The sequence below is a fragment of the Sus scrofa genome, chromosome 13, assembly GCF_054392235.1.
Source record: "Sus scrofa isolate SSC_HxYL_T2T_F1_AM1 chromosome 13, Sscrofa_HxYL_maternal_Yorkshire_Landrace_v2.0, whole genome shotgun sequence".
Classification (NCBI taxonomy): Eukaryota; Metazoa; Chordata; class Mammalia; order Artiodactyla; family Suidae; genus Sus; species Sus scrofa.
In genome coordinates, this window is record NC_139395.1 from 223,824,612 (window position 1) to 223,851,779 (window position 27,168).

Here is a 27,168-nt window from a genome sequence, read left to right on the forward strand (position 1 = left end):
GTAGGCTGAACTGTGAGACCCCTGCCCAAATTTATGTCCTGAATTCCTAATCCCCAGTGTGACTGTGTTTGGAGACGGTGTTTGCAGCAGTAATTAGGTTAAAACGAGGTCGCTGGGCTGGGCCCTGGTCGTCGCATCCTTCTGTGATGACCGCTCGACGACACAGGGAGAAGACCGCCGTCTACACGCCAAGGGAAGAGGCCCCAAGAGGAGGCACCCAGCACACCCAGGTCCCAGACTTCAGCCTCCAGAACCGTGAGATGATACATTTCCACTGTTTAAGTGGCCCGTCTGTGGTACTGGCTGCAGCACCCAAGCTGACGGAAAGACGCACCAGGCCATGAGGAGCAAGGGACGGGGCCCCTCGCCCCTCCATCCTCACGCCGTAGCAGAGAGGGAACCAGAGGCCCTCCCTGCCAAGGCCAACCCAGGAAGGCTTCCTGACTGCAGGGCTGGGCTTGGGGTGAGGTGGGGCCCGGGGCGCTTTCTAGGCCTCAGGAGAGACGCAGCCTGGCAGGAGCGGTGCTCTTTTTCCCGCGGAGACCCCTCTGAGCCAGGGCTTGGCCACGGCTGGGGGCGTAAGAGGCCCGGATGGGACCCAGTGCGATGCTGGGATCAGTTCCTGAACGCAGGTGCCATAAAGAGCTGCTGAGCAGGGCCCCTAGAGGGCGCCACCACGTACAGGGAAAAGAGACCTCGCCAAGGCCGGGGGCTGGATTCTGTTCCCATCTTCCAACCGGAGAGGCCTGGCTCCCGTTCCAGAACCCGGCAGCAGACAGCACATAAACCGGCTGCCCTGGGCCCACCTCACGGCCCCGCGCACCCACCCAGTTGCCGGCCTGAAGCTCTGCTGCCTGGGTCTTGAAATCCCTGACCTGGCAGCCAGGAGCCCGTGTCTGCCTTGAACCCCTGGCTCAGGCGCTACCCTCGGGAGACCCCCACTGGGCGGGACCCGCTGGCCCTTTCAGACCCCCCCCCGGGGGGGGGGAAGGGGCCGGGCCGGGGGCAGCGCCTCCGCCCTCAAAGAGCAGCGGGAGAGGAGCGACAGCAAACAGACGACTTTAATGCAGGGCCACTCGCCGCGCAGGTGTGGGCGGCGGGGCGGCGGCAGGTGCGCCCGCGGCCGGGCGGCCGGGCGGGCGGGACAGCGCGGGGTCGCGGCCGGGCCCTGGCGCCCTCGGCACGCCCTCCCGCGGAGCGGACGAGGAGCGCGGCGCCGGGTTGCAACACGCGTTTATTGCAGGAGGCGCGGGGCGGCGGGGTCACCAGGCGAAGAGCGGGCGGCCGTCCTCCTTGGAAAGCTCGCACAGGCAGTTGAGCAGCAGCAGCGAGTCGCCCAGGAACTTGGGGGGCACGACGTCGATGACGAGCTTGCGCAGGGCGGCCGGGCTGCCGTGCAGCGGGTTGGCGCGCAGGTCGGGCCGCTGCTTCAGGATGCCGTAGGTGTTGATGAGGAACTCGCTGAACGCCGGGTGCACGTCGCGGCTGTAGCCCAGCCGCTCCAGGCGCGCCGTCAGCGTCAGGTAGCGGTGCGTCAGCTCCCGCAGCTTCTTCTCGTCCACGGAGCCGTCCAGGGACTTGATGGACGTCTGCGGGCACCGGCACGGGGGTGGGCGAGGCCGCAGGGAGGCGGGAGGCGGGAGGCGAGGCCGAGCCAGGGCCAGGGCGGACAGGTGAGGCCCTGTGCGTGGGGAAACTGAGGCCCGGAACCCGCCCCCGCCCCCGGTGTCCCTCCAGCCGTGCTGGGGGCAAGGGCAGGGAGACCCGCAGGAGGCGTCTTGCCAGCCAGGCCTGAGCCTCAAAGGGCCCCGCGGCTCCGAGCCCTCCTTCCTGAGACTGTCCCAGGCCACAAAGCACAGGGCGCTTACAAAGGACCTCATGGGGCCAGCTCATCACACCCCCCGGCACGCGTGCCTCGGACACCACTCGGCCTTGCCGAGGCCTGCAGCTGTGTGAGCGCCGTGGGTGACAGGGCTGCAAGGGCACCCCAGAGCAAGGATGGGCCCCTGGGTGGGGAGGGGAGTCCTAGGGCATGCAGGGACGCCCCCCCCCGGGGGTGGGGGGGCAGGGAGGGGACCCCAGGCAGGAAGGCGCACCTGCTTGATCTTCTCAGGGATGTTGGACACAGTGAAGCCATAGAGCCGGGTCACCCCTGGGAAGACGTAGGCCAGGATGCGCCGGTCCAGCTGGAAGGCGATCTCGCCCACAATGCGCCCGTCCTTCTCTGTGCCAGTGAAGCTCTGGATCTCTGCAGGGGAGGTGGGGCGTGAGACGGGCCACAGGGACGCCTCCTCCCTGTGCTCTAGGGTCCACCCAGGTGTGGCCACTGTGGGTGTGGGGGTGAAGCCTCAGGGGTCCCTGCAGGGCCTTCCTGCAGGGCCCTGGTTGTGACCTGAGGGGCACCCTCCTCCCCGCAGTCAAGGGCCCCACTGTGAGGCAAACACAGATTTCAAAGGAAACTCTGAGTGTTGCATTGCCAGAGTGGAAAACGAGCTTTCCCCTCCTCCTACTGTCGGCATGGTCCCTGAGCAACCCAGGTCCCAAGGCCTTTCTCCCGCCCTCTGAGATGGACGTCAATATTTTAAAAGTCGGCTTCATAGCCCAGGATTGTTTTTCTTGTCCCCCCGTCACCAGCGAGTCTGCCCAGCACATGCTCAGGGGTGACCACCCCACAGAGACCCGAGCCCTGTGACCAGGTGACCTTGGGATGGGCTACACGTGTCCCCCACCTGAGGGTGGGGTATGATTAATTCAGGCACACGTATGTAACACGTGTGGGTCCCGTCTGCGTAGCTGCGAGAGGCGGTGGGACTGTCCTGGCAACCTCTTGGCATTGAAGGCGGGCCTGATGTTTATGCAACAGCGAGACTCTGCTGCGCTGCGAGAGGATCTCTGGGTTGGAAGGAGACGCCCTCTGAGAACCACGCTGTTACCGCCAACGGTTACCACCAGACACCCCTGGAACTTTCCACCCTGCCAAGGGGCTTGGATGCGTGCAGCCCTGCTGGTCTGTCCGGTGGCCAGCAGTGCACAGACGGGCTGGGTGCCATGCAGGGGCGAGCTGGCACCCCGGTCCTGTTACCCCCAACAGTCATGGCCCCCGAGGGCCCAGCCTGACACTCAGGACCCCCTACCACACGGAGAGGTCAGTCTGACTTCCCACCTTTGCTGGCAGGGCTCGGTGGCCTGGGGGTCGCTGGGCTGCCCCTGGGGACTCTGTGCGGGCTGAGCGCTGGGCTCCTGGACCCACCCTGCTGTGACCGCAGGCAGTGGTTTGCCCTCCCTCAGCCCCATGCTGTGACTTTGTCCACATAACCACGCGTCCCCGGATCCCGGAACGTGGCGGCCGGTCCACACGGGCTTGCCAATCCAGGTGTCGGCAGCCCCCTCCTTTGCAGACAGGCTGCTGACCGAGGGGCTGCTGGAGACACCTGTCCTTCTGCTCACTCAGCCACACTGTGCAGGTGCTGAGCGGGGGGCGTCCAGGGATCAGACCGAATTGAGGCCAGTCCGGGTCTCAAGGGAGATGAGCTCTACAGGCAGGGGTGGGGCCTGGGGGGGTGAGGGGCCCCAGGGTCACAAGGTCACAGAGTTAGGGAGGCAGAGGGCCAGGTGTCCGAGAGCCGAGGAAAAATGCTGGGGTGACCCTGCGGAAACAGGGAGCCACAGAGGGTGTCGAGAAAGTGATCTGGCAACTGCGGCGGGAGCATCAGGATAGACTCTGGAATCGCAGGTAACCCGGTGACAGAGGCTCAGAGGGGCCATCAAGGCCGCCAGCAACCGGCCGGGCTGCGTCCTCCCCCTCCTGGAGCATCTGTCCTTCCACGACTTGATTCGTGCCCCCAGTGACCCTTCGAGGGGCCTCCGACCCCACCTGCAGACAAAGGGACCCGGGCTGCGGGCACTGCTTCCCACTCACTTTTATTGTTTTTCCCTTTTAATTAATTGAGATATAATTCACATTATGCGATTCACTGCTTTTGGAGTTCCCATCGCCGCTCAGTGGGTCAAGAACCCGACTGGTGTCCATGAGAATTCGGTCCGATCCCTGGCCTCGCTCAGTGGGGGACCCGGCGTTGCTGCGACTGTGGTGTAGCCGGCAGCTACCGCTCTGATTCAAATGCCCAGCCTGGGAGCGTCCGTATGCCACACCCGTGGCCCTAACCAGACAAAAATTAAATAAGTAAATCATAAAATTCACTTTTCTCAAGTACGAAATTCCGTGGGGTTTAGCATATTCATCGAGTTGTACAACCATCACCACACTCTAACTCCAAAATGTTTTTATCACCAGGAAAAAGCCCTGGACACATCAGCAGCCACTCGCAATTCTCTACCCCGTATCCACAAATCTACCTGCGTCCCTCCAGATTCACCCCTTCTGGGCCTCACGGCGCGGTCCTGGGACCGGCACCCCGCTCAGCTGCACGTCTCTACTTCTGAGTGACTAACACGCTCCCTCATCTTGCTCATCCCTCCTCCGACAACAGGCGTTTGTGCTGTTTCCACTTTGGGGCTGCTGTGAACACTCACACCGAAAAACCTCTGTGTGGACAGAGGTTCGAAGCCTTTCGGCCGTATGCCCGGAAGGGAATGGCTGGGACCCGGGAGACTCCTTGCGGAAGTTCTCAGGCTCGGCCCGGCTCTTCTCCTCGGTGCCACGTGTGTGGGTTCCCATCCCCACATCCCCTGCAGCACTGTCCTTAAACCACCCTCCTGGGGAGGAAGTGGTAGCTCACTGGGGTTTTCGCTGGCGTTTTGCTAATGACACATCGAGCTTCTTCTCATGTGCTCCTTGGCCACTTGCGTGTCTTCTCTGGGGAAAGGTCTGAGGTCTTCGGCCATGTTTAAGCTGACTGTCTCTTTGGGGCCGCACCCGCGGCCTGTGGAAGTTCCCGGGCTAGGGGTCGAATCAGAGCTGTAGCTGCTGGTCTACACCACAGCCACAGCAAAGCTAGATCCAAGACACATCTGTGACCTACAGCGCAGCTCACAGCAACGCCAGATCCTTAACCCACTGAGCAGGGCCAAGGATCGAACCCCCATCCTCATGGAGACTGGTCGGGTTCGTTACCCTTGGGCCACAACGGGAGATCCTGATTGTCTCTTTCCTGTTGAATAAGAGTTCTTACACATTCTGGATACTATTCCCTTATCAGATACACGATTTACACACATTTTCCCTCATTTCCTGAGTTGGTTTTTCACTTTTTTTCTTTTGAGGGCCACCCCAGCGGCCCATGGAGGGTCCCAGGCTAGGGGGTGAATCAGAGCTGTAGCCGCCGGCCTGCACCAGAGCCGCAGCAACGCGGGATCCGAGCCGCGTCTGCGACCGACACCACTGCTCACGGCATCGCTTGGATCCGTGACCCACTGAGCGAGGCCAGGGATTGAACGTGCGTCCTCGTGGACTCCAGTCAGACATGCTTCCACTGAGCCACAACAGGAACTCCCGGCTTTTCCTTTCCTGAAATATTCCTTTGAAACACCAAAGTGTTTACTGTTGAGAAAGTCCCATCTATCTTCTTTTTCTTTTGTTGCTCATGCCTTTGGTGTCACAGCTAAGAATCTATCGTCAAATCCAAGGTCATAAAATACATATGTGTTTTCTTCTAAGAGTTCTATTGTTTTGGCTCTTTGGGGTCTTTTAAGTCTTTGATCCATTTGAATTAATTTTCACATGTGATATGAAGTGCAACTTCATTCTTTTGCATGTGGAGCCCACTTTCTCAGCACCGCTTGTTGCAAAGACCGACTCTCCATTGAACTGGCTCGGCACCTTTGGCAGACATCAAACCTGAGTGCACGGGTTTAGGTCTGGATTCTCAGCTCTGCTTCATCGACCTGTGCCTCTTCACCACCACAGCGTTGATCAGTGTGGCTCTATAGTAAATTCTGAAATTGTGTGCGAGTCCTCCGACTCCGCTGTCCTTTTCAAGCTCGTCCTGCCAAGCGTGTCCATACGTGTTTTAGGATCAGCCTGTCAGCATCTGCAAAGAAGCCACATGGGATCTGGATGGGGTGCCACTGAAATGCGTAGACCATCTTGGGGGAGTTGGCCGTCTTGATGTATTAAGGCTTTTCCTCCACGACCACGAGCTGGTTTGGCATTTACTCGGGTCTTCCTTGATTTCTTTCAACCATGTTTCCTAGTTTCCCGGGTCCTCCTTCCTCATCACTCGCCAGGGCTGCAGAAGGCACCCAGGAATTAAAGCTGGGACCCAGACACACTACACAGAAGCATGTTAGGAAAAATGGGGGGCATGGAGGAGCAGGGTGCAAACTCCCCCCACCCCACCCCCATATCAATACATTGATCTCATCAGGAGTCAGGCTGTCTCCCTGCCCCCCCACCTCTAAAGTATACATTAGGTGAAATAAATGAGCTACACCTAAGACGACCTAGAAATCATTTCTAGTCCACCCGGGGCCTTCCAAGATTCAGCCAGAAACCGATTCCTCAAAGAAAATACTCAATAAGATTGATGAGTGAGTTCCCAAGTGGCTCAGCAAGTTAAGTACCTGACATTGTCACTGCAGTGGCTCCAGTGGCTGCTGTGGCATGAGGTCGATCCCTGGCCCAGGAACTTCTGCATGCCACAGGTACAGTCAAAAAAATAAAAAGATGGGTAAACTTCTAGGACTTCTTACAGAAAAAAAAAAATGACAACTACCACTATCAGAAATGAGAGATGGCTCACCACAAGTTTTACAGACATTAAAAGGATAATAACTGAACATTAAGAACAATTGTATGCCAATAAATTTAACAACTGGGATGTATCCAAAGAGACACACAAGCTCACTTTTGTGAGTGAACTACCAAAGCTTGCTCAAGAAGAAACAGAAAATGTGAGTAGCCTAATCACAACTAAGCAAATTGAATTTGGGGGGGTAGGGGGAGAATGTTCCTACAAAGAAAATTCAAGGTTCAGATGGTTTCAGTGGTGAATTTTACCAAAACCTAAGGAATACATAAAGCCAATTCTATGCAAACTCCTCTAGGTAATTAAAGATGGAACAATTTCTACTTCATTCACTGAGGCTAACAGCAACCCAATACCAAAATCCAAAACTGCCACTATGAGAAAACTATAGGCCAATAGTCCTCACAGACTGCAAAAATTCCTAACAAAAATTTAGTAAATTGAATCCAACAATACAAAAAAATATGATCCGTCATGACCAAGTGAGGTTTATCTTAGGAATGCAAGGTTGGCTTATAACTCAAACATCAGTCAATGTTAGCCACTGTATTCGTGGACTTCGAATGAAAACCAAATGCTCATCTCAATAGTTACAGACAAAGCACTCGACAAACTCCAAAATCCATTCAGGATAACTCTAAGCAAACAAAGAATTAAAGGGCATTTCCGCAACCTGAGAAGGGCATCTACAAAACACAGCTATCATCCTACTTAATGCTGACAGACTGAATGCTTTCCCCCACATCAGAAAAAGACAAGAATGCCCACTGGTGCCATTTCTATTCAACACTGTTCTAGCCAATGCAATAATACAAGAAAAAGAAATTAAAGGCAAACAGATTAGAAATGAAAAAATAACTTTGTCTATATTCACAAATGACATGATCATCTGTCTTAAGGAATCTACAAAAAAAAAGCTACTAGAACAAATACATGAGTTCAGTTAGGCTGCAGGATACAGACTGAATTTGTCAGTGTTCTTTGGAGAAACAGAAACAGAATTCTGTGTGTGTGTGTGTGTGTGTATGTGTGTGTGTTTATCATAAGGAATTGGCTCACATGATATAAAAAGTCCCAAGATCTGAGAGGCTGAGTCAGCAAGCTGGAGGCTCAAAAGAGCTCATGATTTCGTCCTAGTCTGAGTTCAAGGTCTGAGAACCAAGAGAACCAATGATGTGTTTCCAGTCTAAAGGACTGGAGGCTTGAGACCCGAGAAGAGCTAAGAGTTCAGCTGCAATCCAAAGGAAGTCAGGCAGGAGGAATTCTCTCTTACTTGGAGAGTCAACGTTTTTGTCCTATTCAGTCAATGTTTTTGTCCTTCAACTGATTGGATGAGGCCCACCCACAATAAGGAGGCCAATCTGTTTTACTCAGTCTAATTGAATTAAATATTAAATGCACCCAAAAACATCCTCCCCGAAATACTCAGATTAGCATTTGACCAAATATCTGGGCACCTAATGGCCCAGTCAAGTAGACAAAATTAATAATCACGGGGTCAATATACAAAAATCAATCATGTCAATATACTAGAAACAATCAATTCAACTTGACAAAAACAATATTATTTATTTAACGTCAAAAAAAACAAAATACTAAGGGGTAAATTCAACAAAAATGTGCAAAATGTGTAAAACAGAAAACTATAAAACATTGCTGAGAGACAATGTCCTTTTTTTGTTTTTTGTTGTTGTTGTTGTTCTGCTTTTTAGGCAGATGGAAGTTCCCAGGTCAAAACAGAGCTGTTGCTGCCACCCTACAGCACAGCCACAGCAAAGCTGGATCCGAGCTGTGTCTGCAACCTACACCACAGCTCATGGCAACACCGGATCCCCCAACCCACTGAGCAAGGCCAGGGACCGAACCCGCATTCTCATGGATACTAGTGGGATTCGTTCCCCTTCACCACAACGGGAACTCCCAACAGTGTTCTTTTTTTAAAGGACTAAATAAATGGAGAGACACAGAGGAATACTTTGGAGATATTGCTGCTTTAGTTCCAGACACCACATAAAGTAGATATTGCAATAAAGCAAGTCACACGATTTTTTTGCTTTCTCAGTGCATGTAAAATTAGGGTTACACTGCAACTTTGTAAGTTAAACATACTCCGATAAAATTTTTTTAAAGTTAGGTTTACACTATATTTTAGTCTATTGTGTGCAATAACATTATGTCTGAAAAAACAAATGTACAATCCTTAATTTTAAACTACTTTATTGCTGGAGTTCCTGTCGTGACGCAGCGGTTAATGAATCCGACTGGGAACCATGGGGTTGTGGGTTCGATCCCTGGCCTTGCTCAGTGGGTGAAGGATCCGGCGTTGCCGTGAGCTGTAGTGTAGGTTGCAGACACAGCTCGGCTCCCTCGTTGCTGTGGCTGTGGTGGAGGCCGGTGGCTTCAGCTCCGATTCGACCCCTAGCCTGGGAACCTCCATATGCCACGGGAGTGGCCCTAGAAAAGGCAAAAAGACAAAAAAATAAATAAACAAATATGTAAATAAAATACTTCACTGCTAAAACAAAATGCTGAGCATCATCTGAGCCTTCACTGAGTTGAGTCATGACCTTTCTGTGGGGGCAGGTCTTGCCTCAGTGTCGCAGCTGCCGACTGACGAGGCTGTGCTTTGCCGAAGGCCGAGGCGGTGGTGGCGATTTCTGGAAGAGGCGACGGTCACGTTTGTCACGCCGATTGAGTCTTCCTTTCAGGAGTGATTTCTCTGCAGCATGCGATGCCGTTTGCTGGCATTGCACCCAGGCTAAAACTTCCTTCAAAATTAAAGTTAACCCGGAGTGCTTACTGTGGCACAAGGGCATCGGCGGTGTCTCGGGAGCGCTGGGATGCGGGTTCAAACCACGGCCTGACAGTGGGTTAAAGATCCAGCATTGCTACGGCTGCATCTTAGGTCGAGACTGCAGCTTGGATCTGATCCCTAGCCTGGGAACTCCATCTGCCACAGGCAGCCAAAAAAAAAAAAAAAAAAATCAAAGTTAATCCTCTCAAACCCTACGCTGCTTTCTCGACTGAGTTCATGCAATGTTCTAAATCCTCTGTCATTTCAGCAATCCTCACAGCGTCTTCACCACGAGTAGATTCCACCTCAAGAAACCACTTTCTTTTGTTCATCCACAAGCAGCAACTTCTCATCTGTTAAGGTTTTACCAGGAGATGCAGCAATTCAGTCACATCGCAGGCTCCACTGCTAGTTCTGGTTCTCTTCATGTTTCCACCACATCCGCAGTTACTTCCTCCACGGAAGACCCGAAGCCCTCAAAGCCATCCACGAAGGTTCTTCCGAACTCCTGTTAATGCCGGTATTTTCACCTCTTCCCAGGAATCACAAACGTTCTTAATGGCATCCAGACGGGGGAATCCTTTCCGGAAGGGTTCTCAGGTGACTTTGCCCAGATCCAGCAGCGGCCCTGTTGTCTATGGGGCCATAGCCTTGAGAAACGAGTTTCCTCAACGGTAAGACTTGAAAGTCAAAATTACTCTTTGCTCCGTGGGCTGCAGGATGGATGCTGTGTCAGCAGGCATGAAACTACATTCATCTCACGGTCCGTCTCCACGAGGGCTCTTGGGTGACCAGGGGCATTGCCAATGTATTTTCAAGGGAATCTCATTTTTCTCTAGCTCTCAACAGTGTGCTTAAAACATTCGGCCAACCGTGCTGCAACCAGATTGCTGTCATTCAGGCTTTGCTGTCCCATGTATAGGGCACAGGCAGCGGCGCTCTGGCACAATCCTAAGGGCCCTAGGATTTTTTCAGATGGTCAACGAGCAGTGGTTTCAGCTTAAGCCACCGGGGGCATTAGAAGGGAGCCAGCCTGTCCTTTGAAGCTTTGGATCCAGGCATTGACGTCTCCTCTCTAAAGTCCTACTTGGCATCTTCTTCCAGCATGAGGCTGTTCTCTCTACAGTGCAAAATGCTGTGCAGTGTGGTCAGCTTCGTGAAGGATCTTAGCCAGACCTTCGGGGTGACTTGCTACAGCAGCACTTTTACCTTACGAAGAGAACTACTTTCCTTAACCTCATGAACCCACCTCTGCCAGCTTCACACGTACCTGCTGAAGCTTGCTCACCTCTCTCAGCCTTCACGGGCTTAGAGAGAGTCAGGGGCTTGCCGTGGATGAGGCTTTGGCTTCAGGGAGTGTTGCGGCTGGTCTGATCTTCCATCCAGACCACTCAAACTGTCTCTATGTCAGCAATAAGGCTGTTTTTTGGTGGGGTTTTTTGGATTTTTTTTTTAGGGCCACACTTTTGGCATAAGCAAGTTCCCAGGCTAGGGGTGTCATCGGAACTGCAGCTGCCGGCCCACACCACAGCCACAGCAATGCAGGATCCGAGCCTCATCTGCAACCTGCGACCTCAGCTCACGGCAACACCAGATCCTTAACCCAGGGACTGAACTCACATCCTCATGGATACTAGCCAGGTTCATTACCGCTGAGCCACAATAGGAACTCCAGAGATAAGGCTTTTTTATCATTCGTGTGTTCACTGGAGCCCTTTTAATTTCCTTCGAGAACCTTCCTTTGCATTCACCTCTTGGCGAACTGTTTGGTGCAAGAGGCCTAGCTTTCGGCCTGCTCGGCTTTCAACGCTCCTTCCTCACTCAGCTGAGTCCCTTCTAGCTTTTGATTTTAAGTGAGAGCCACGGGACCCTTCCTTCCACTTGAACACTTAGAGGCCACTGTAGGGCCCTTAGCTGGCCTAATACCATTGTGTCTCTGGGAACAGGGAGGCCTGAGAAAGGCAGCCAGATGGGGACGGGCTGGCCGGTGGAGAACACACATATTTAACCACTAAGTCTGCTGTCTGGTCTTGCATGGTGGGGCCCACGGTGTCCCCAAACGATTGCAATAGTAACATCAAAGGACACCGGTCCCAGACCCCACAGCAAAGATCATCGTCATGGGAAGGTACCGGAGCTCCGACTGCAGAGCAGTGGGTTAAGAACGCAGCTGCAGAGGCGTGGGGTCCGTCCCTGGCCCAGCACAGGAGCTTAAAGGATCTGGCATTGCTGCAGCTATGGTGTAGGCATAGCTTTGGCTCGGATTCAATACCTGGCCCAGGAACTTCCATATGCCACGGGTATGGTCATAAAAGAGAAAAAACCAAAAGTAAAAATAATGGGAAATTATGAAATATTTCAAGAATTAGCAAAATGTGACACACAGACACTAAATGAGCAAATGCCTTTGGGAAAATGGTGCCAAAAGACCTGCTCAATGCAGCGTTGCCACAAACCTTCAATTTCTGAAAAATGCAAAATATGTGAAGCACCGAAAAGGAACGTGCAACAAAACAGGCTGTGCCAGCACAGTGTTCACAGGCCCACAGGCTCGGAGTTGTTAAGGTGCCATTTCCCTGAAAACTGATCTAAGGGACCTGGACCGTTCCAGTCAAAATCCCAGCCAGCTTTTCTAGTGGAAATGGACAGACCGATTCTAAAATTCATACAGAAGTGCAAAGGACCTAGAATAGCCAGAACATCTTTGAAAAAAGAACGAAGTTGACGAACTTAACACTCTGATTTACAGGCTTATTAGAGAGCTACAGCCACTGAGACAGTGTAACTGCAATCAATACACACAGATAAATGAGAAAGCGTATGTGTCTGAGAAATACACCTGATTCTTGACAAACACGACAAGGTCACTCAGTGGGAAAAGGATAATCTTTTAAAACACTGGGGCTGGAACAAATGCCTACCTAAGGCCAACCTCATACCATGCACGAAAATTAACTTGAATTTGATCAGAAACCAAATGTAAAACCAAAAACTACTCGACTTCCAAACAAACGTAGGAGAGAACCTTTGTGACTTCAGTTTGTCAAGATTTCTTAAGGAGGATACAAAAAAGCCTGAACTTACAGAAAAGAAAAAAATTAATAAATGGGACGTCGTCAAATTAAATAGCTTTGCTCTTCAAAAGACACGTTGTGAAAATGGAAAAGCCAGACCGGGAGACCATGTTTGCAAAACATACCCCCAAAGGGCTTCTATCCAGAATATACAAAGAACTCTTTTTTTTTTCTTTCCTTTTCTAGGGCCGCTCTCGCGGCATATGGAGGTTCCCAGGCTAGGGGTCGAATCGGAGCTGCAGCCACCGGCCTACGCCACAGCCACAGCAACGCTGGATCCTTAACCCACGGCGCAAGGCCAGGGATAGAACCCGCACCCTCATGGTTCCTAGCGGGATTCCTTAACCACTGCGCCACGATGGGAACGCCCGGAACTTATTTGTTTTTAAATGGTCCCAAGACTTGGGCAGACGCCGCCCCCCGGCCCCGCAGGCCCCGGCTCCTCCCGCGGGGCGGAGGGCGGAGGGCGGAGGCGGCGCGGCGGGACCACCCTCCCAGCGCCCGCAGCAGGCGCCCCCTACCGTTCAGGTAGTAGCTCCTCCGGGTCCTGTCCCCCGAGGGCAGGCTGCACTCCGAGAAGCACACCTTCTTGGGCCGGCCCACCTCCCTGGGCTCCAGCAGGGTCTTGTCCGCCAGCGGGTCGTGCAGGGGGCTCAGCAGCGGGGACGGCTTCCCGTCGGAGGCGCGGGGCGCGCGCAGCTCGGGGGCGCTGAGGAAGGCCTTGAAGGGCGCCTGGGCGGCGGCGGCGGCGCAGCCCGGGGAGGCGTCGTCCTCGCCGGAGAGCGGGCCGTGCGAGCACAGCAGGTCCTCCAGGGAGGAGGCCTGCAGCTGCGAGGGCGCCTCCGGGACGCCGGGGAACCGTCCGAAGTCCGGCCCTGCGACAGGGAGGAAAGGGGGTCAGGCTGACGCGCCTCCAACACCCGGGAGCTGGGGGGCCTCCTGCTCGCGCCGCGACGACGGAGGCGGGCGAGGCGGCCGCGGGCGGCGCGGCCCCAGGCAGCCGCCCCCCGCCGGCGCCCGCACACGCCCCGCAGCCCGCGGCGGCCTTCGCGCGCCGCCCAAGCTCTGCTGCGGCTCATCCGACCTCCGCCTGACTCGGAAACAGACCTTTTCGCTGCAGCGTGATCGCGTTTCGAGATTTCTCCACGGCGAGTGAGTCCTTTGGTCGCTCGCTGGTTCACGCAACCGCTGCCTGGCACACGTGTGTGCGCGCGCGCGCGCGCACACACACACACACACACAGACCTTTCTACCCACCACCCACGGCTGCGCGTGGGGCTGCCTCCAGGTTGCCCTGCAAACGCCAAGCCGTGAGCCGCAGCCCTCCGACGCCTTCTTGCGCCGTGCAAGTACCCTCCGCGTCTACACCCGGACTCGGGCGCGGGCTGTTGAACTGTCTCGGCTTTCTCCACGACCACCAGCCGTTCAGCAACGCTTGGTGTGGGCAGACCAGCTGAGGACACGCACGGCTTTCCCCTAAACCCCGTGAAGCTGAACACCTTTCCCACGCTGGCCTCTGGGGTCTGCTTTCTGTGCGGCGCTGTCCTTTGCTTATTTTCTCGGTTGACTAGTCTTTGGAAGGGACAGGCATCAGTTGCTTTGGTAGCCTACATGTTAATTTCTCGTTAAAACGTGTTGTCCTCTCCCAGTGGGTTCCTTGCTTATATTTTAACCTTTTTATGGCAACTCTTGTCAGGCAGAATTTTAAAAAATTTTAATATAATTCGGAGTTCCGGTCGTGGCGCAGTGGTTAACGTATCCCACTAGGAACCATGAGGTTGCGGGTTCGATCCCTGGCCTTGCTCAGTGGGTTAACGATCCGGCGTTGCCGTGAGCTGTGGTGTAGGTCGCAGACGCGGCTCGGATCCCGCGTTGCTGTGGCTCTGGCGTAGGCCGGTGGCTACAGCTCCAACTCGACCCCTAGCCTGGGAACCTCCATATGCCATTTGAGTGGCCCTAGAAAAGACAAAAAAAAAATTAATGTAATTTAATTAAATTGTAATATAATTTAATAAATTATTAAAATAAAAACTTTAACTTATCAATTCTTTTGTGATTTATGAAGTCCTTTCTTTTCTTTTTCCTTTTTTTTTCCTTTTTATGGCTGAGACCGCGGCATATGGAAGTTCCCTGAGCCAGGGGTCGAGCTGAAGCTGCCAGCCTACACAGCAAATCCAGATCTGAGCCAGGTCTGTGGCCTACGCCACAACTCGTGGCCATGCCTGCTCCTTAACCCACTGAGCGAGGCCGGGGGATCAGACCCGCATCCTCATGGACACTAGTTGGGTTGGTTACCACTGAGCCACAGCGGGAACTCCGAGAATGAACTCTTAAAGAAAGCAAAAGTTCGAAAATCATAAAAATAACAGCAGAGATAAACTTGAAACAGCTCTACGGCAAGTCCAATAAAATAGGAAAACTGTGGAAAGCTACCTCAGAGACATAGAAAACATAAAGGAATACAATCGGAAATGAGAAAAGTGTTATCAGAATGACTAGGAAGATAATATTTAAATTATAGAAATATTATATACAGTTGAATATATATACTTGTTTTGTTTTTTGCTTTTTAGGGCCACACCTGCGGCATATGGAGGTTCCCAGGCTAGGGGTCCAATCAGAGCCACAGCTGCCAGCCTACAGCCACAGCAACATCAGATCCGAGCCGTGTCTGTGGCCTACACCACAGTCACAGCAACGCCAGATCCTTAACCCACTGAGTGCGGCCAGGGATGGAACCCGCAACCTCATGGTTCGTAGTTAGATTCATTTCCACTGCGCCACGACAGGAACTCCTACAATTGAATATTAATTGAAAACGTTAATAAAAGGAGAGATTGGAAATTATTTTTAAATGACTCAATAAGAAGTAGAAAAACTAAATGGACCAATGAACAAACAAGAAAAACCCAGAAGTCATAGAATAATTCTGCTCCAAAGGACTGTAGACGTGGGTTGTGAGCAGGTAAGATCTTTCAAGTTCCCAAACAATTCATAATTCCTACGTCAGCTAATGAGGCTGGAACACTGCAAAAATTAGGACGCCTGAGTATTAAGCTTATAAATTTGTCACAACTCTGATATGAAGTCCCTTTAAATACACCCCACAGAGAGGAAACTGGAGCCCAGATTCGTGTAGGAAGACAGTCCAGGGATCCTGAGCAAAGCCCCATCCAGACGCCACAACAGACACCGCTCAAGCCCCAGACCTGTGGCATCTTGCACCCTAGTAAGACCCCACGGATGAGCTGTGGGGAGCAGTGGAGGGCACTTCCACCAGTGCCGAAATGAGGTCATAAATATTGAACAAATGGGCCGTTTTTCAATTGTTTGGTTCTTTAAAACTAAGGACTGAAAAGAGACTTCCCCAGCATCCGGCCTGCATATGCCCCCATCCTGGACAGACAGGGCCGGCCCTGTTCACCGCCTACAGGAAGTGCCCAGGCCAGGATCAAACCCGTGCCACAGGATCCACCCGAGCCACTGCAGTGACAATGCCATATCCTTAACTCACTGAGCCACCAGGGAACGCCTGAGGAATAAAGACAAAGACAGAAGCAACAAGTATATGAGCTGCCAATCTCCTTTAAAATGATCGTTTGTAAACAGAGCAACTACAGACCTAGAACAGAGAACGAACTGGAAAACTTGGCAGAAGAAAACAGCTGGCTATAGGATAAATAATTACAAATCAACAGCTTTCCAAAGTATTGCAACACCGATAACTGAAAACACAGTGGCAAAGAAACCCCATCTCTACTCACAAGTCACCGAGGGTGCTCCAGGGACAAGCACACAATGCGAAAGATTTATTTGTGAGAAACAGCTGAGGAGATGTGAAGAAACCACGCCAAAATAGCTTAATACGACTTAATACAAATGCAGTAGACAAGTCGTGCTCTGGGTAAATGTAAGAAAAAGAAACGTGAAAAAATTAGCCTCCCGTCTGAGCCAGTGATCCTGCTTTTAGGAAAACATACTCTAAGGAAATAACCCTAAATCCGAAGTTTGCTTCTCTTTTTTTGGCCAAGCCCATGGCCTGTGACCAAACCTGCACCAGAGCAGCGACCTGAGCCCCTGATGCAGGGACAACGCTGCATCCTTCACCACTGCACCACAGGGGAGCTCCTAGAGGGCTCTTGCTGGGCCATTTACCTCAGGGTAAGAAGGCAGAGCGGCAACTTCAAACATAAGGTGACAGTTCATTGAGCGGCGGTCCAATTCAAAGGCTCGGGGATACCACGCATTTAAAACGTAACGACGCAGTGACAATTCTACCCCACGTTCAGGCCCAGCGGCACGGAGACCACTCGAAACTCTTTCCAGTCGTCTGATGTCCACCCAGACGAGAGGGACAAGAGAACAGGGAAGGCTCTGGGGCGCCAGGGGGTCGGGGACCACGATGGTCCGGGAAGGCGGGGCCGGGTTGGCCGGCGGACCGCTCCCTCGGTCCGTTGAACCCCCGGAGAAGCAGCGCTGTCGGTGACTCCGCGCAGTGGGAAAGCGCGGGGTGCAGCAGAGGGTCCCCCTTCCGCCTCAGCTCTCCAGCCGCACAAGACCCCAGGGATCCCCGACAGCGACCATTCAGCAGGTGGCAAAGCTGGAAGGGGACCCCTGTGGGCCGAAGGGGGTGTGGGGAACCCCACAGGGAGCAGGGACACCCCAGAAGAGGCCCAAAGGCACGGCAGCCAGCTGGACGGTGGAGAAACGGAAGCGCAGCACAGCCCCACCCCGTTGGGTAACCAGAGGGACCCCTGGACACACGTTCACAGCCGCAGAAAGTTCAGAGAAGCCCAAGAAAATCTGACGCGGCTGCCCTCGGAGGGGAGCCAGGAGCACACACTCCGCCCTGGCGGATTTCTAAGTTTGCCCTGAGTAACGCTGCTGAATGAGAAAAACAGGTTTTAAGGCACATCTTGTTTTGAACGCAACGCAACTGAGGGGCCGTGAGCCATGCTGGGTGCTCGGCCCGTCTGTCTCCAACCTCAGCTGCTCGCAAGCACTCCTGCTGGTTCTCCCAACTCCAGCCCAAGGCCAAGGCTGCAGGAGACTGGGCCCGGGCATGGGGGTGGCCCTGAGAGTAGCCGGGGCCCACGCCGGGCTCCAAGGCCTCTCTCTGGAAGGCTTGGTGGCCTCAGGCTGGCCAGGGGCTGGGCCCCTGGGGAGTGGTGCCCAGCAGGGTCTGGGCTTGCCCACGGGTGCGGTGCCGACCACGATCCCAGAGCCTCTGCCCTGACTCTGACCCTGGGCAACAGCCCGGAGCCCACTCCTCTGGCCCAGAGAGGGGGGAGCAGGGGCGGACCCAGAGAGCCTGTCCACAGGTGACCACGCGTTGGCTGTGTGTGTTGGCTAAGGGAGGCCCTGGCACGACTCAATTTGGGGGACAAAGTGGCAGGAGGCAGTTGGCACTTTTCACAGTGCAACAGGCCCGAGGACAAGCACTTTGTGCAGCGGCCACCCACAAGATGTCCCTCGTAGGCGGAGACGGTGGCCCTGACCTTCGCAGGGTGTATAACCAGACACATCACTGCGAGGCTGGTCCCTCCTTTTCAAGCGCCTGGTGACAACTGTGTGCCTTGGCCACTGACAGGAGCTCAGGACATGAGCCCTGAGGTTCCTCCAGCCACCTCTCCTCTCCCCGCCGTCCCCCAGCTGGTCAAGGTCCCTCAAGCCTGGAGGTGCGGAGATGCTGCGAGGGGCCCTCACGCCCCGGAGACACGCACGCCCCGTGTGCAGGGCGCAGAGGAGGGACAGCCACCGCCTTCCGCGTGGGCCGACCCCAGAGGCGCCAACGCCTAGGGCAGGCCCCTGAGCCATGCACACAGCCCACTGGGAGCCAGCAGCAACCTTGGAAGCAGCTTCGACAGTGGGAAACCTTTCCACACCCTGCCCTTGGCTCGTCCGAGAGAGCAGGTCCGCAGGGCTCAGGCACCGCGTCTGTCCCGCCGCCACCACCGCCCCGGCTGGGGTGCGGCCTCTGCACCCTGCCAGGTGCTGTGAGCGATCCCCGGCTTCTGGACACGGAGCTCGCCAGGTCGCAGGCTCCATCCCCTGTCTGCCACGTCCCAGCCACCCCGAAACTAGGTGATTTAACAACACCCTAAATCACGCTCCACATGTGGAAAGAATTTTTCCTCTAAAATGTTTAAAGCAGAACCACCTGCTCTTGCCGAAGGTGATCAGAGCCTGTTTTCCCTGTGAAAAGTCAGAGGCGCTGGAGTGGCTCCTGCATGACAAGCTGGGCTACGGCTCCAACGTCCCTCCCCACTGGGGATACTCAGGGTCCCCGCCCAGGCGCTGCTCAGCCCCGTGCCTTGCCTTGGTCTTGGTCAGCGGCTAGCACGGTGGGCACGCTGGCCGGGCCGAGGGACGAACGTGCCTGTGGCTCCGAGGAGAAGAGGAAAGCAGCCTGCCAGGCCCCCCAGCGCCACCAGCCCCGCCAGGCTGCCGGGCCAACCTCGGCGCATGCGGATGTCCTGTATCAAGCGACAGGGGCAGCACCCGGGGGCCACGGACGGAGCCCCACCAGCTCTAGTGGTCACCCACTGGCCCGTTTTCCAGGCACAGACTCGGTGGCCCTGCCCGAGGACACGCACCAGGCGGAGGGAGCGCCTGGGTCCTGGGTGGGGGGCCCCTGCGGGGACGGAGGCCGCCGGACGCGCCACAGGGGCTCACCTGTGCTCCCGGGGGAGCAGGCCTCGGGGTAGGCGGGCGCCTTGGGGAAGAGCAGCTCACGGCTCCCGCGCCCACAGGGCTCCTGGCAGCTCTCGCTGAGCAGCCGCTTCAGCATCTGGTTCTCCTTCAGGAGGCGCACCTGCTTCTTGAGGTCCGCGTTCTCGCTCATGAGCCTCTTCATCAGCTCGCTGCCCTCAGCCATGGCCGTGCCCGCGGTGCTCACGTGCGGGCCCGCGGCCCCATGGAGCTGCAAACCCAGTGCCCGTGGGCGCTCCAGAAACGCCCAAGACCCCGGAGTTCCAGGCCGCCCGGCCTTCCGCAGCCTTGTGATGTCGCCTTAAAGGGGCGGCCACGGCGTGGAGGTGGGGTGGGAGGGCGGGACGGGCAGGTTCTAGATGGGGCCCCGGGGAGCCTGGGCCAGGCATGATCCAGCACGTTCCAGGAACAGCGGGAACATGGGCTGGGGGAAGCGTCCGGTCCGCAGGTGCCTGCCCTGAGCCTCTGGCGGGGCCGCCCTCCCGTCCCGAGGCCACCGGCCCCTTGCAGTGCAGCCCAGAGCTGGGGGTGTCTGGGGTGCAGACACACGGCCATGACCCCCGCGTGCACACTTGAGGAAGGAGGCGGCAGTGGGCACTGGGGGGGGGGCAGGAGGCCGCATGTTGGCACCCACAGCCCATAGAGCTCCAGCGGGTCTAGGGGACAGGCAGTTGGAGGCCACCTGCTGACCGCACTCCGCTGGCCCGAAGGGTCCCCACAGGGACCACACGCAGTGACCGTTACTGGACCTGAGGGCACCGACCAGGGCCCAGGCCTCTGGACCAACCCGAGAGACCCTCAGAGCGCGGATTCAGTCCTCAGTCAGTGTGACTCGCTGAATCCACCCACCCAGAAGGCAAATAAACTCAGCCTGTTTCCTGGCTCCAAAGCAGCAGAGGGGGAGTTTCCATCATGGCTCGGCGGTAACAAACCCCACTAGTATTCATGAGGACACAGGTTCGATCCCTGGCCTCGCTCAGTGGGTTAAGGATCCGGCGTTGCCGTGAGCTGTGGTGTAGGTCGAAGACGTGGCTCGGATCTGGGGTTGCTGTGGCTGTGGTGTAGGCGGGTGGCTACAGCTCCAATTGCACCCCTAGCCTGGGAACCTCCATATGCCGCAGACGCGGCCCTAAAAAGCAACAAAGCAAGCAAAGCTGCAGAGGCGTCTACTCCTGCTTCCCTGAGGATGGACGTAGCCCGCGGAAAAGCAGCCTGTCCTCCCACCTTCAGCCCAATGCCCAGTCCCCCCGGGCAGCGGCAGGGGTGGCACACGGCATGAAGACTTTACTCCCCGGGACTAAAAACAGAGTGTGATGTCACCTCAAGGAGACAAAGCCTTGGCTCAGCCCACACGCCCGGAGACAGCAGAGAAAGACAGCACCCACCGAGGATGGGCTCCCAGGACGGAGGGCAGACGCCCACCCCAGGCTCCTGAGAACAGCCCGCGGGCAGGACTGGCCCCCCTTGGAGGGCCCCTTCCCACCACAAGAAAGCCATCAGGACGGGGTGCCCTCCAGCCCCCCTACCCTGTGACCCTCCCGCCAGTCTTCCATCATGACGCGTCCCCTTTAACTCTTCACTGGGTTCAACCCGCTCATTTTTCAAGTATTTTCTACGCTTGTGAGGGAAACTGATCTGTGTCTCCGTTTCTTATCATGTCTCATCTGGTTTTGCTGTCAATGACTCACTGACCTTGTCAAATGCGAGGCAACAGATTCACCCTCCTTTATTTACAGAAGAGTTGGGTTAGATTAAATGTTTGCTACATCCACCAGCAAAGCCATGTGAGCCCAGAGTGTTCTTCTGGAAAGTTTTAAGTTTCTAATTCAGGAGTTCCCGTCGTGGTGCAGTGGTTAACGAATCCGACTAGGAACCATGAGGTTGCAGGTTTGATCCCTGGCCTTGTTCAGTGGGTTAAGGATCCGGCGTTGCCGTGAGCTGTGGTGTAGGTTGCAGACGCGGCTCGGATCCCACATTGCTGTGGCTGAGGCGTAGGCCGGTGGCTACAGCTCCGATTGGACCCCTAGCCTGGGAACCTCCATATGCTGCGGGTGCGGCCCAAGAAATAGCAAAAAAGACCAAAAAAAGAAAAAGTTTCTAATTCATTCAATTGCTTTTTTGTTGTTGTTTGTTTGTTTGTTTTTGTCTTTTTGTCTTTTCTTGGGCCGCTCCCACGGCATATGGAGGTTCCCAGGCTAGGGGTGCAATTGGAGCTGTAGCCACCCGCCTACACCAGGGCCACAGCAACTCGGGATCCGAGCCGCGTCTGCAACCTACACCACAGCTCACGGCAACGCCGGATCCTTAACCCACTGAACAAGGCCAGGGATCAAACCTGCAACCTCATGGTTCCCAGTCGGATTTGTTAACCACTGCGCCACGACGGGAACTCCTCTAATTCAATTTCTTAGGTAGATACGAAGTCACTTAAACTTTCCCTTTCTCCTCACACCCAGCCCGATGACACGCGTGTCTTTCCAGGGACCTGTCCTCGAACTCCAGGCTGTGAATCGCTGCCGTGACGTGGTTCTCATTTCCTCCTGTCCTCTCTGCAGTCTCCCGCCTCTGAGGGCAAGCAAGCAGGTGCCGCCAAGGAAGGAAATCGAAGCGTGAAAGTGCAGAAGGAGCGTCAGCGGGTTTTCTAGGAGCAGGTCGAGCCAGCAGACAGCGGGACCCGCGCGGCCAGAGGGGAGAGCGGCAGGCGAGGCGGCCGGCGGCCCCCCGGGTCTGTGTGGCGCGCCCTTCCTGTGCCCGGACAGGCTGTTTTTCTCGCGTGGTCAGACTGTTACTTTTCTCAGAGCATCAGCTTTGGGTGTCACTGATCTCCATGAGGTTTCGGTAGCATTCGACTCCTACTCTTTGTCTAATATTTCCTTTCTCCTGCTTACCTTGGTTTTAAGGGCCTTTAGATGGACACTCGGATCATTGATTTTAAACCCCATGGACAGCATTAATACGCAAGCCTGTAAACATTCCTCTAAGTACTACTTTAGTTACACCCCACAATTTTTGATAACATGTTTTTATCTTTATTCACCTTGAAATTTTTTCTAATTTCCCTTGTACTTTCATTTTTACCATAAATGTCTGTTTCTGCTATTATTCCTTTTCCTGAAAACCACTTTGACATTAACATAGCACTTTTTCTCCTTATAACTATTTTTCGGTTATGTATTTTTCTAAACTTCACCTTTATCCTGTCTGTATCTCTCTCTTTTTTTTTTTTTTTTTTTTTTTTTTTAGGGTCACACCCACAGCCTATGGAGATTCCTGGGCTAGGGGTCCAAGTGGAGCTGTAGCCACTGGTCTACACCACAGCCACAGCAACGCCAGATCCAAGCCACATCTGCATCCTACACCACCGCTCACGGCAACACCTGATCCTTAACCCACGGAGTGAAGCCAGGGAATTTAAACCACATCCTCATGGAAACTATGTTGGGTTCGTAAACTGAGCCACAATGGGAACTCCTTATTTTGCTTCTAAAAGTTATTATTATTGTCTTTTTAGGGCCGAACCCACAGTATATGGAAGTTCCCAGGCTAGGGATTCAATTGGAGCTGTAGCTGCTGGCCTACACCACAGCCACTTGAGCAACCCCAGATCTAAGCCGTGTCTGTGAACTACACCACAGCTCATGGCAACACCGGATCCTTAACCCACTGAGTAAGGTCCAGAATCAAACCTGCATTCTCACGGATACTAGTCGGGTTCATTACCACTGAGCCATGACAGTGTTAATTTAAAAAAAAAAAAAAAAAAGTGTACCCATCGTGGCTCAGCATAACCAAATCTGACTAGTATCTCTGAGGATGCAGGTTCAATCCCTGGCCTCACTCAGTGGGTCAAGGATCCGGTGTTGCCGAGAGCTGTGGTGTAGGTTGCAGACATGGCTTGGATCTGGTGTTACTATGGTTGTGGTATAGACCAGTGGCTAAGGCTCCGATTCAATCCCTAGCCTGCGAGCGTCCATATGCCTCGGGTGTGGCCCTAAAAAGACCCAAAAAAAACAACAAAAAAAGTCCTTTAACCAACGGGAGGCGTCTATACTTCGCAGGCCCTCCCCACAAGGGCTCCTCATCCTCTGAAGCCCAGGTATCCCTTTCCTGCACCAGAACCCCCTTCATCCGGCAGGGCTGCTACAGCTTCTTCAGCTCTGCTTTGTCTGGGAAAGGCGTGCCCGGCCTTCGCCTCCGTTTCCGAGAAGGCGGCGCTGCAGGCCCCCCCGTCCTTCTCTGGGCTTTGTGACTGTCACCCCGCCGCTGTTCCGAGCAAAGTCCTCCGTCACCCCAGCTTTGCTCCCAGGAACACACCAGGCCTGTTTTGAGATGGATTCATCCTTGGTTTTCACCAGTTTACCGGGAGCTTTGAAGCGGGCTGTGCCGGGGTTTGCCGGCCCACGTGGTCGTCCGGGTACACGTCTGCCGAGCCTCACGGATCTGCGGGCTTCGAGGCCTCCTCTGGGAAATCCTCAGCCTGGATTCAAATGTCTTTCTGACCGCCTGCCTCCCTGCCTCGCCCTAGGACTCGGGTCACGTGTGCGGCCCCTGGGCATCACTAACAGGTCGCTGAAGCTTTGCTCATTGTTTTGAAGTCTTCTGGCCAAGCTCAGCCGTCCCAATGCTCCCTGTCCCTGGACGCCTGAGGCAGGCGCTGCTCCTCCACTGAGAACGGGGGAGGGGGCGTCGGGGGACACGAGGTCTCAGGCTCACCGCACCCACGAAGGGCCCGGCTGGCCGGCAGGTCTGAGGCCGCCCAAAGCCTCACGGGGCAGCCGTCCTCCACCACGGGCAGGGGAGGCCTCGGCGCCGAGGAAGGCTGGGCATCGTCACCGACAACTGTCACCGAAAGGAGTAATGGCCCAGTTGCCTTCCCCGAAGAAAACGAGATCTTGGAGGTGGCCCAGGACTTCCCGGTGGAAGTGGCGGGATGATGTCAAGAAGGCTGCCCAGCCGCCCCCCACCTGCCCCTGACAGCGCCTGGGGCCCCGCCAGCATCCTACCCTGGCCACTGGCGAGGGCGATTCCTGGGGACTCTGGGGTGATGGATGCCCTGTGGGCGGGGCTGTGAGGAAGGGCCCCCCTCTTAGGACCCACCCCAGCATCAGTGACAGGCTTTGCTCAGCTCGCGGGCTCGTCTTGGTCCGAACTTTCCTCTCCAGCGGCCTCCTGGAAGGCGAGCACGAAGCCTGAAGGCCAAGGACAGCCTCCGGGGAGCCAGCCTGGCGTCCCCCCGTGGGGTGTCGCCCCCAGCCTGGCCCTCCCATCCCCCGCCTCATGTTTCTGATCTCAGCTTCTTTCTGAAACAAAGGGAATTATAAATAACACTTTCTGCCGCAGATGGGGCCATGCAGGTGTATCAAGCCGATCAACTAACCAACAACCAGTTGTGAGAGGGAATGAGGAAGCCACAGGTGACGGCGTCAGTTTTGTGAGCATTTTTATTGCCTGAATAAAATTTAAATCTGTGTAGCGATATTGATTATGTTCGGTAAGGAAAAGCATTTTCTTAGAGTAAGTCTCCACAGTGAGCTGAGCGTTTGCAGTTAGAGGACACTTCCGAGGCTTAGAGCGAACGTTCCGTCACGGTCAACAGAGAAGAGCTGACGGGGCTCCCGAGCCCAGCACACCCTCCGTCTGCTCTGGAGAGGCTGGAGGAAAACGAACTCCAGACTCTACTCCTTCACCAGGACAGAGAGCTTGATTTTTAACCAGGTAAGGCAAATATGTCCCCTTAGGTGAGCAGAAGCGCCCTGCTATCCTGGAGCAGTCACACCTGTTCCCTGAGACCGAGGGCCAGCCCCCGACGTGGCACATGAGAACCCGGACAGGAGACAGGCACAAGCGGGACGTGCTCCTGCCTAAGGGACTCGGACGCCTGTTTACTACGGCCGCTGGTCAGATAAGTGGCTCTCAGTGTAAAAGCAGGTTCCCCTTTCTTTTCTGGAAGCCTAGGCGTCGTCCAGGGGGCTGGCGGTGGCTGGCAGCTGGGCAGGGCAGGGCCACCGAAAGGAGCAGTGATGGGCGACCACCGGAGCGGCCGGTGCGCCAGCAAACCCGCCCGACCTCAGCGGGACCCTCGGGAAGACGAACTAGTGTGAAAACCAACGTCGTCGAGAGAAAGCGTTGACATCAACTGACACCTGCTACAGGCCAGTGTGGCAGCCCCTGGGGCGGCTCAGGCGAAGGCCAGAGGCAGGCGAGCCCCGCACTGTCTGGGACACAGGGACGGTCCTGGGCCAGGGCTGCTGCGGGGGCAAGGCCACAGGGCACAGGCTGAGCGAGGACTGCGGGCGCCTGGGAGGGCGGGAGCAGCGCACTCTGGCTGGGGACAGCAGCCGGAGACTGCTGTCACCTGAGGAGGTGGCCGAGGAACAGCAGGGGGCAGGCGCTGGGGTGAGCGAGAAGCAGGGGGCCCCAGGGTGACACCGGGCCTGGGTCTGACCCTCATCAAAGCTCTCAGTGACCCCCCATGGCCCGGGGAGCCCTGGGCACGGGAGCCACTCGTTCTTAGAGGCAATTCCAGGACCCAGGTTTTTCCATCCTGAGCCCAAGTCCACGCACGTCAAACCAGACGGGAGTAGAAGCTGGGGGAGTTCAGAGGCCCCCTGCCCGCGAGGCAGCCCCCTGAAAACCAGACCTCCCTTCAGCTTGGAGCACAAAGGGGACAGGAGGGTGCCCTGGGGACCCAGGTGTCACGCCCGCCTGGCCAGCTGCAATGGGTGGTGACAGGCTGGGGTGCACAGCTGCCCCCCCACACAACAGTGCCCCAGCGTGGTGACCGTCAAGCCGCTGACACCCCCTCCCCCTCGGTTATCTTGGCCTCCTGGGCGCCCCTCTGTCGTTACCAGACGGCTACAGCCTCTGGAGGTGTGATGATGGCACCCCCCAAACGGGCTGAACTCTGAGCAGCCACAGGACACTCACCAGGTCTGGTCCCCACTCCTTGCCGAGCCCTGAGCAGCCCCAGAGAACAGAGGTCCGGCCTCTCCCGCCGGGCTGATCAGGGAGGCAGCAGGTCTCAGCCCGAGACCCGGCTCCTCGAGGGCACCAGGCACAGCTGCCCCCTCCCCGGAACTCAGGTCAAGAGGGTCTTCCCTGCCCTGCGCCCACAGCGCGGACGCGGACATGCCGCCTGGGACCTTGGAACGCGCTACTTTACCCAGAATCACAGTGCGTCCCATCCCTCCCCCATCCGCGCTCAACTGCTGTTCCCAGAACTAAACCGACACCGAAAATCCAGCTCCTGCAGCCACCCCCACCCCCACCCCCACCGAAGGCCTGTCTCAGGCCTCCTGCTGAAGCGGGCAGTGACGGGGCCGCCCCGGCCCAGCCAAGGTGCCACAGCCTCGCCTGGACCTTGCAGGAGCAGCCCCCAGGTGCCCACAGACGTGCTCTCAAGGGCAGCCGGCGAGGGCGCTCTCCGGGTGCAGGTGGGAGAAGCGCCCAAGGGCCCAGATGGGGAAGACGTTGCTGTAGCTGGTGTAGGTGATGGCACAGGTCTTGTTGAAGACGCCAGCGCTGCTGTCCTGCAGACAGTGGGGGACAGACACAACGGGCCCCCCGTCAGGCTCCACCCAGAGACCAGGCCCTGCCATCCCAGCTCCGGGACCCCAGGCACGGCAGAAACCCTCCAGCCGGGGCCACGGGCCTCCACACCAGCCCAAGACTCGTTCTTTGGGAGCAGTCAGCCTCAGGGGGTCTTGGGACCCCCAAGGGGGCCCTTCTCCCCTCCAGCCCCGCCCCCAGGCCAGTGCTTCGCCTACTCTTTGGTGGCAGGATGTCAGCACCCGTCACCACCACAGGCCACGCACTGGTGGCACTGGTGACTCGGAAATCCCCAAAGTGAAAGCCCACCCACGAGCCCCAAGAGGGACGTAGG

General features: G+C 55.9%; 2 protein-coding genes across 8 annotated transcripts in view; both read right to left on the reverse strand.

The window, feature by feature from the left end:
• Positions 1-1,046: 1,046 nt before the first annotated feature.
• Positions 1,047-19,578, reverse strand: SPATC1L (spermatogenesis and centriole associated 1 like). 2 transcript variants are annotated; one of them, XM_013990236.3, is made up of 4 exons: positions 19,251-19,578; positions 13,097-13,450; positions 2,097-2,248; positions 1,047-1,589 (listed from the first exon to the last, which is right to left on the reverse strand). In XM_013990236.3, the coding sequence occupies exons 1-4, from the start codon at positions 19,450-19,452 to the stop codon at positions 1,263-1,265; spliced, it is 1,035 nt and encodes a 344-aa protein (XP_013845690.2). In that variant the 5' UTR covers positions 19,453-19,578; the 3' UTR covers positions 1,047-1,262. The 2 variants fall into 2 exon arrangements, with proteins under 2 accessions (XP_013845690.2, XP_084848487.1); XM_084992361.1 differs by having other exon boundaries at positions 1,047-1,681; positions 19,251-19,568.
• Positions 19,579-24,713: 5,135 nt separating this feature from the next.
• LSS (lanosterol synthase) overlaps positions 24,714-27,168 on the reverse strand; it is a 34,443-nt gene continuing 31,988 nt past the window's right edge. For all 6 annotated transcript variants that reach the window (XR_014825296.1, XM_084992445.1, XM_084992449.1 and 3 more), the window contains one exon: positions 24,714-26,815. Coding sequence is in view for 5 of the 6 variants with exons in the window: in XM_084992445.1 (XP_084848571.1) it covers positions 26,684-26,815 (132 nt within the window). In the remaining variant the exon portion in view is untranslated. The remainder of the gene's footprint in view (positions 26,816-27,168) is intronic.

Bases quoted from the DNA above. Each gene is read 5' to 3' on its own strand.
- SPATC1L (XM_013990236.3), bottom strand. From the start codon at position 19,452: ATGGCTGAGGGCAGCGAGCTGATGAAGAGGCTCATGAGCGAGAACGCG. The intron at 13,451-19,250 runs GTGAGCCCCTGT...TCCCTGTCGCAG, and splicing joins CTGCTCCCCCGGGAGCACAG to GGCCGGACTTCGGACGGTTC. The intron at 2,249-13,096 runs GTAGGGGGCGCC...CCTCCCCTGCAG, and splicing joins GAGGAGCTACTACCTGAACG to AGATCCAGAGCTTCACTGGC.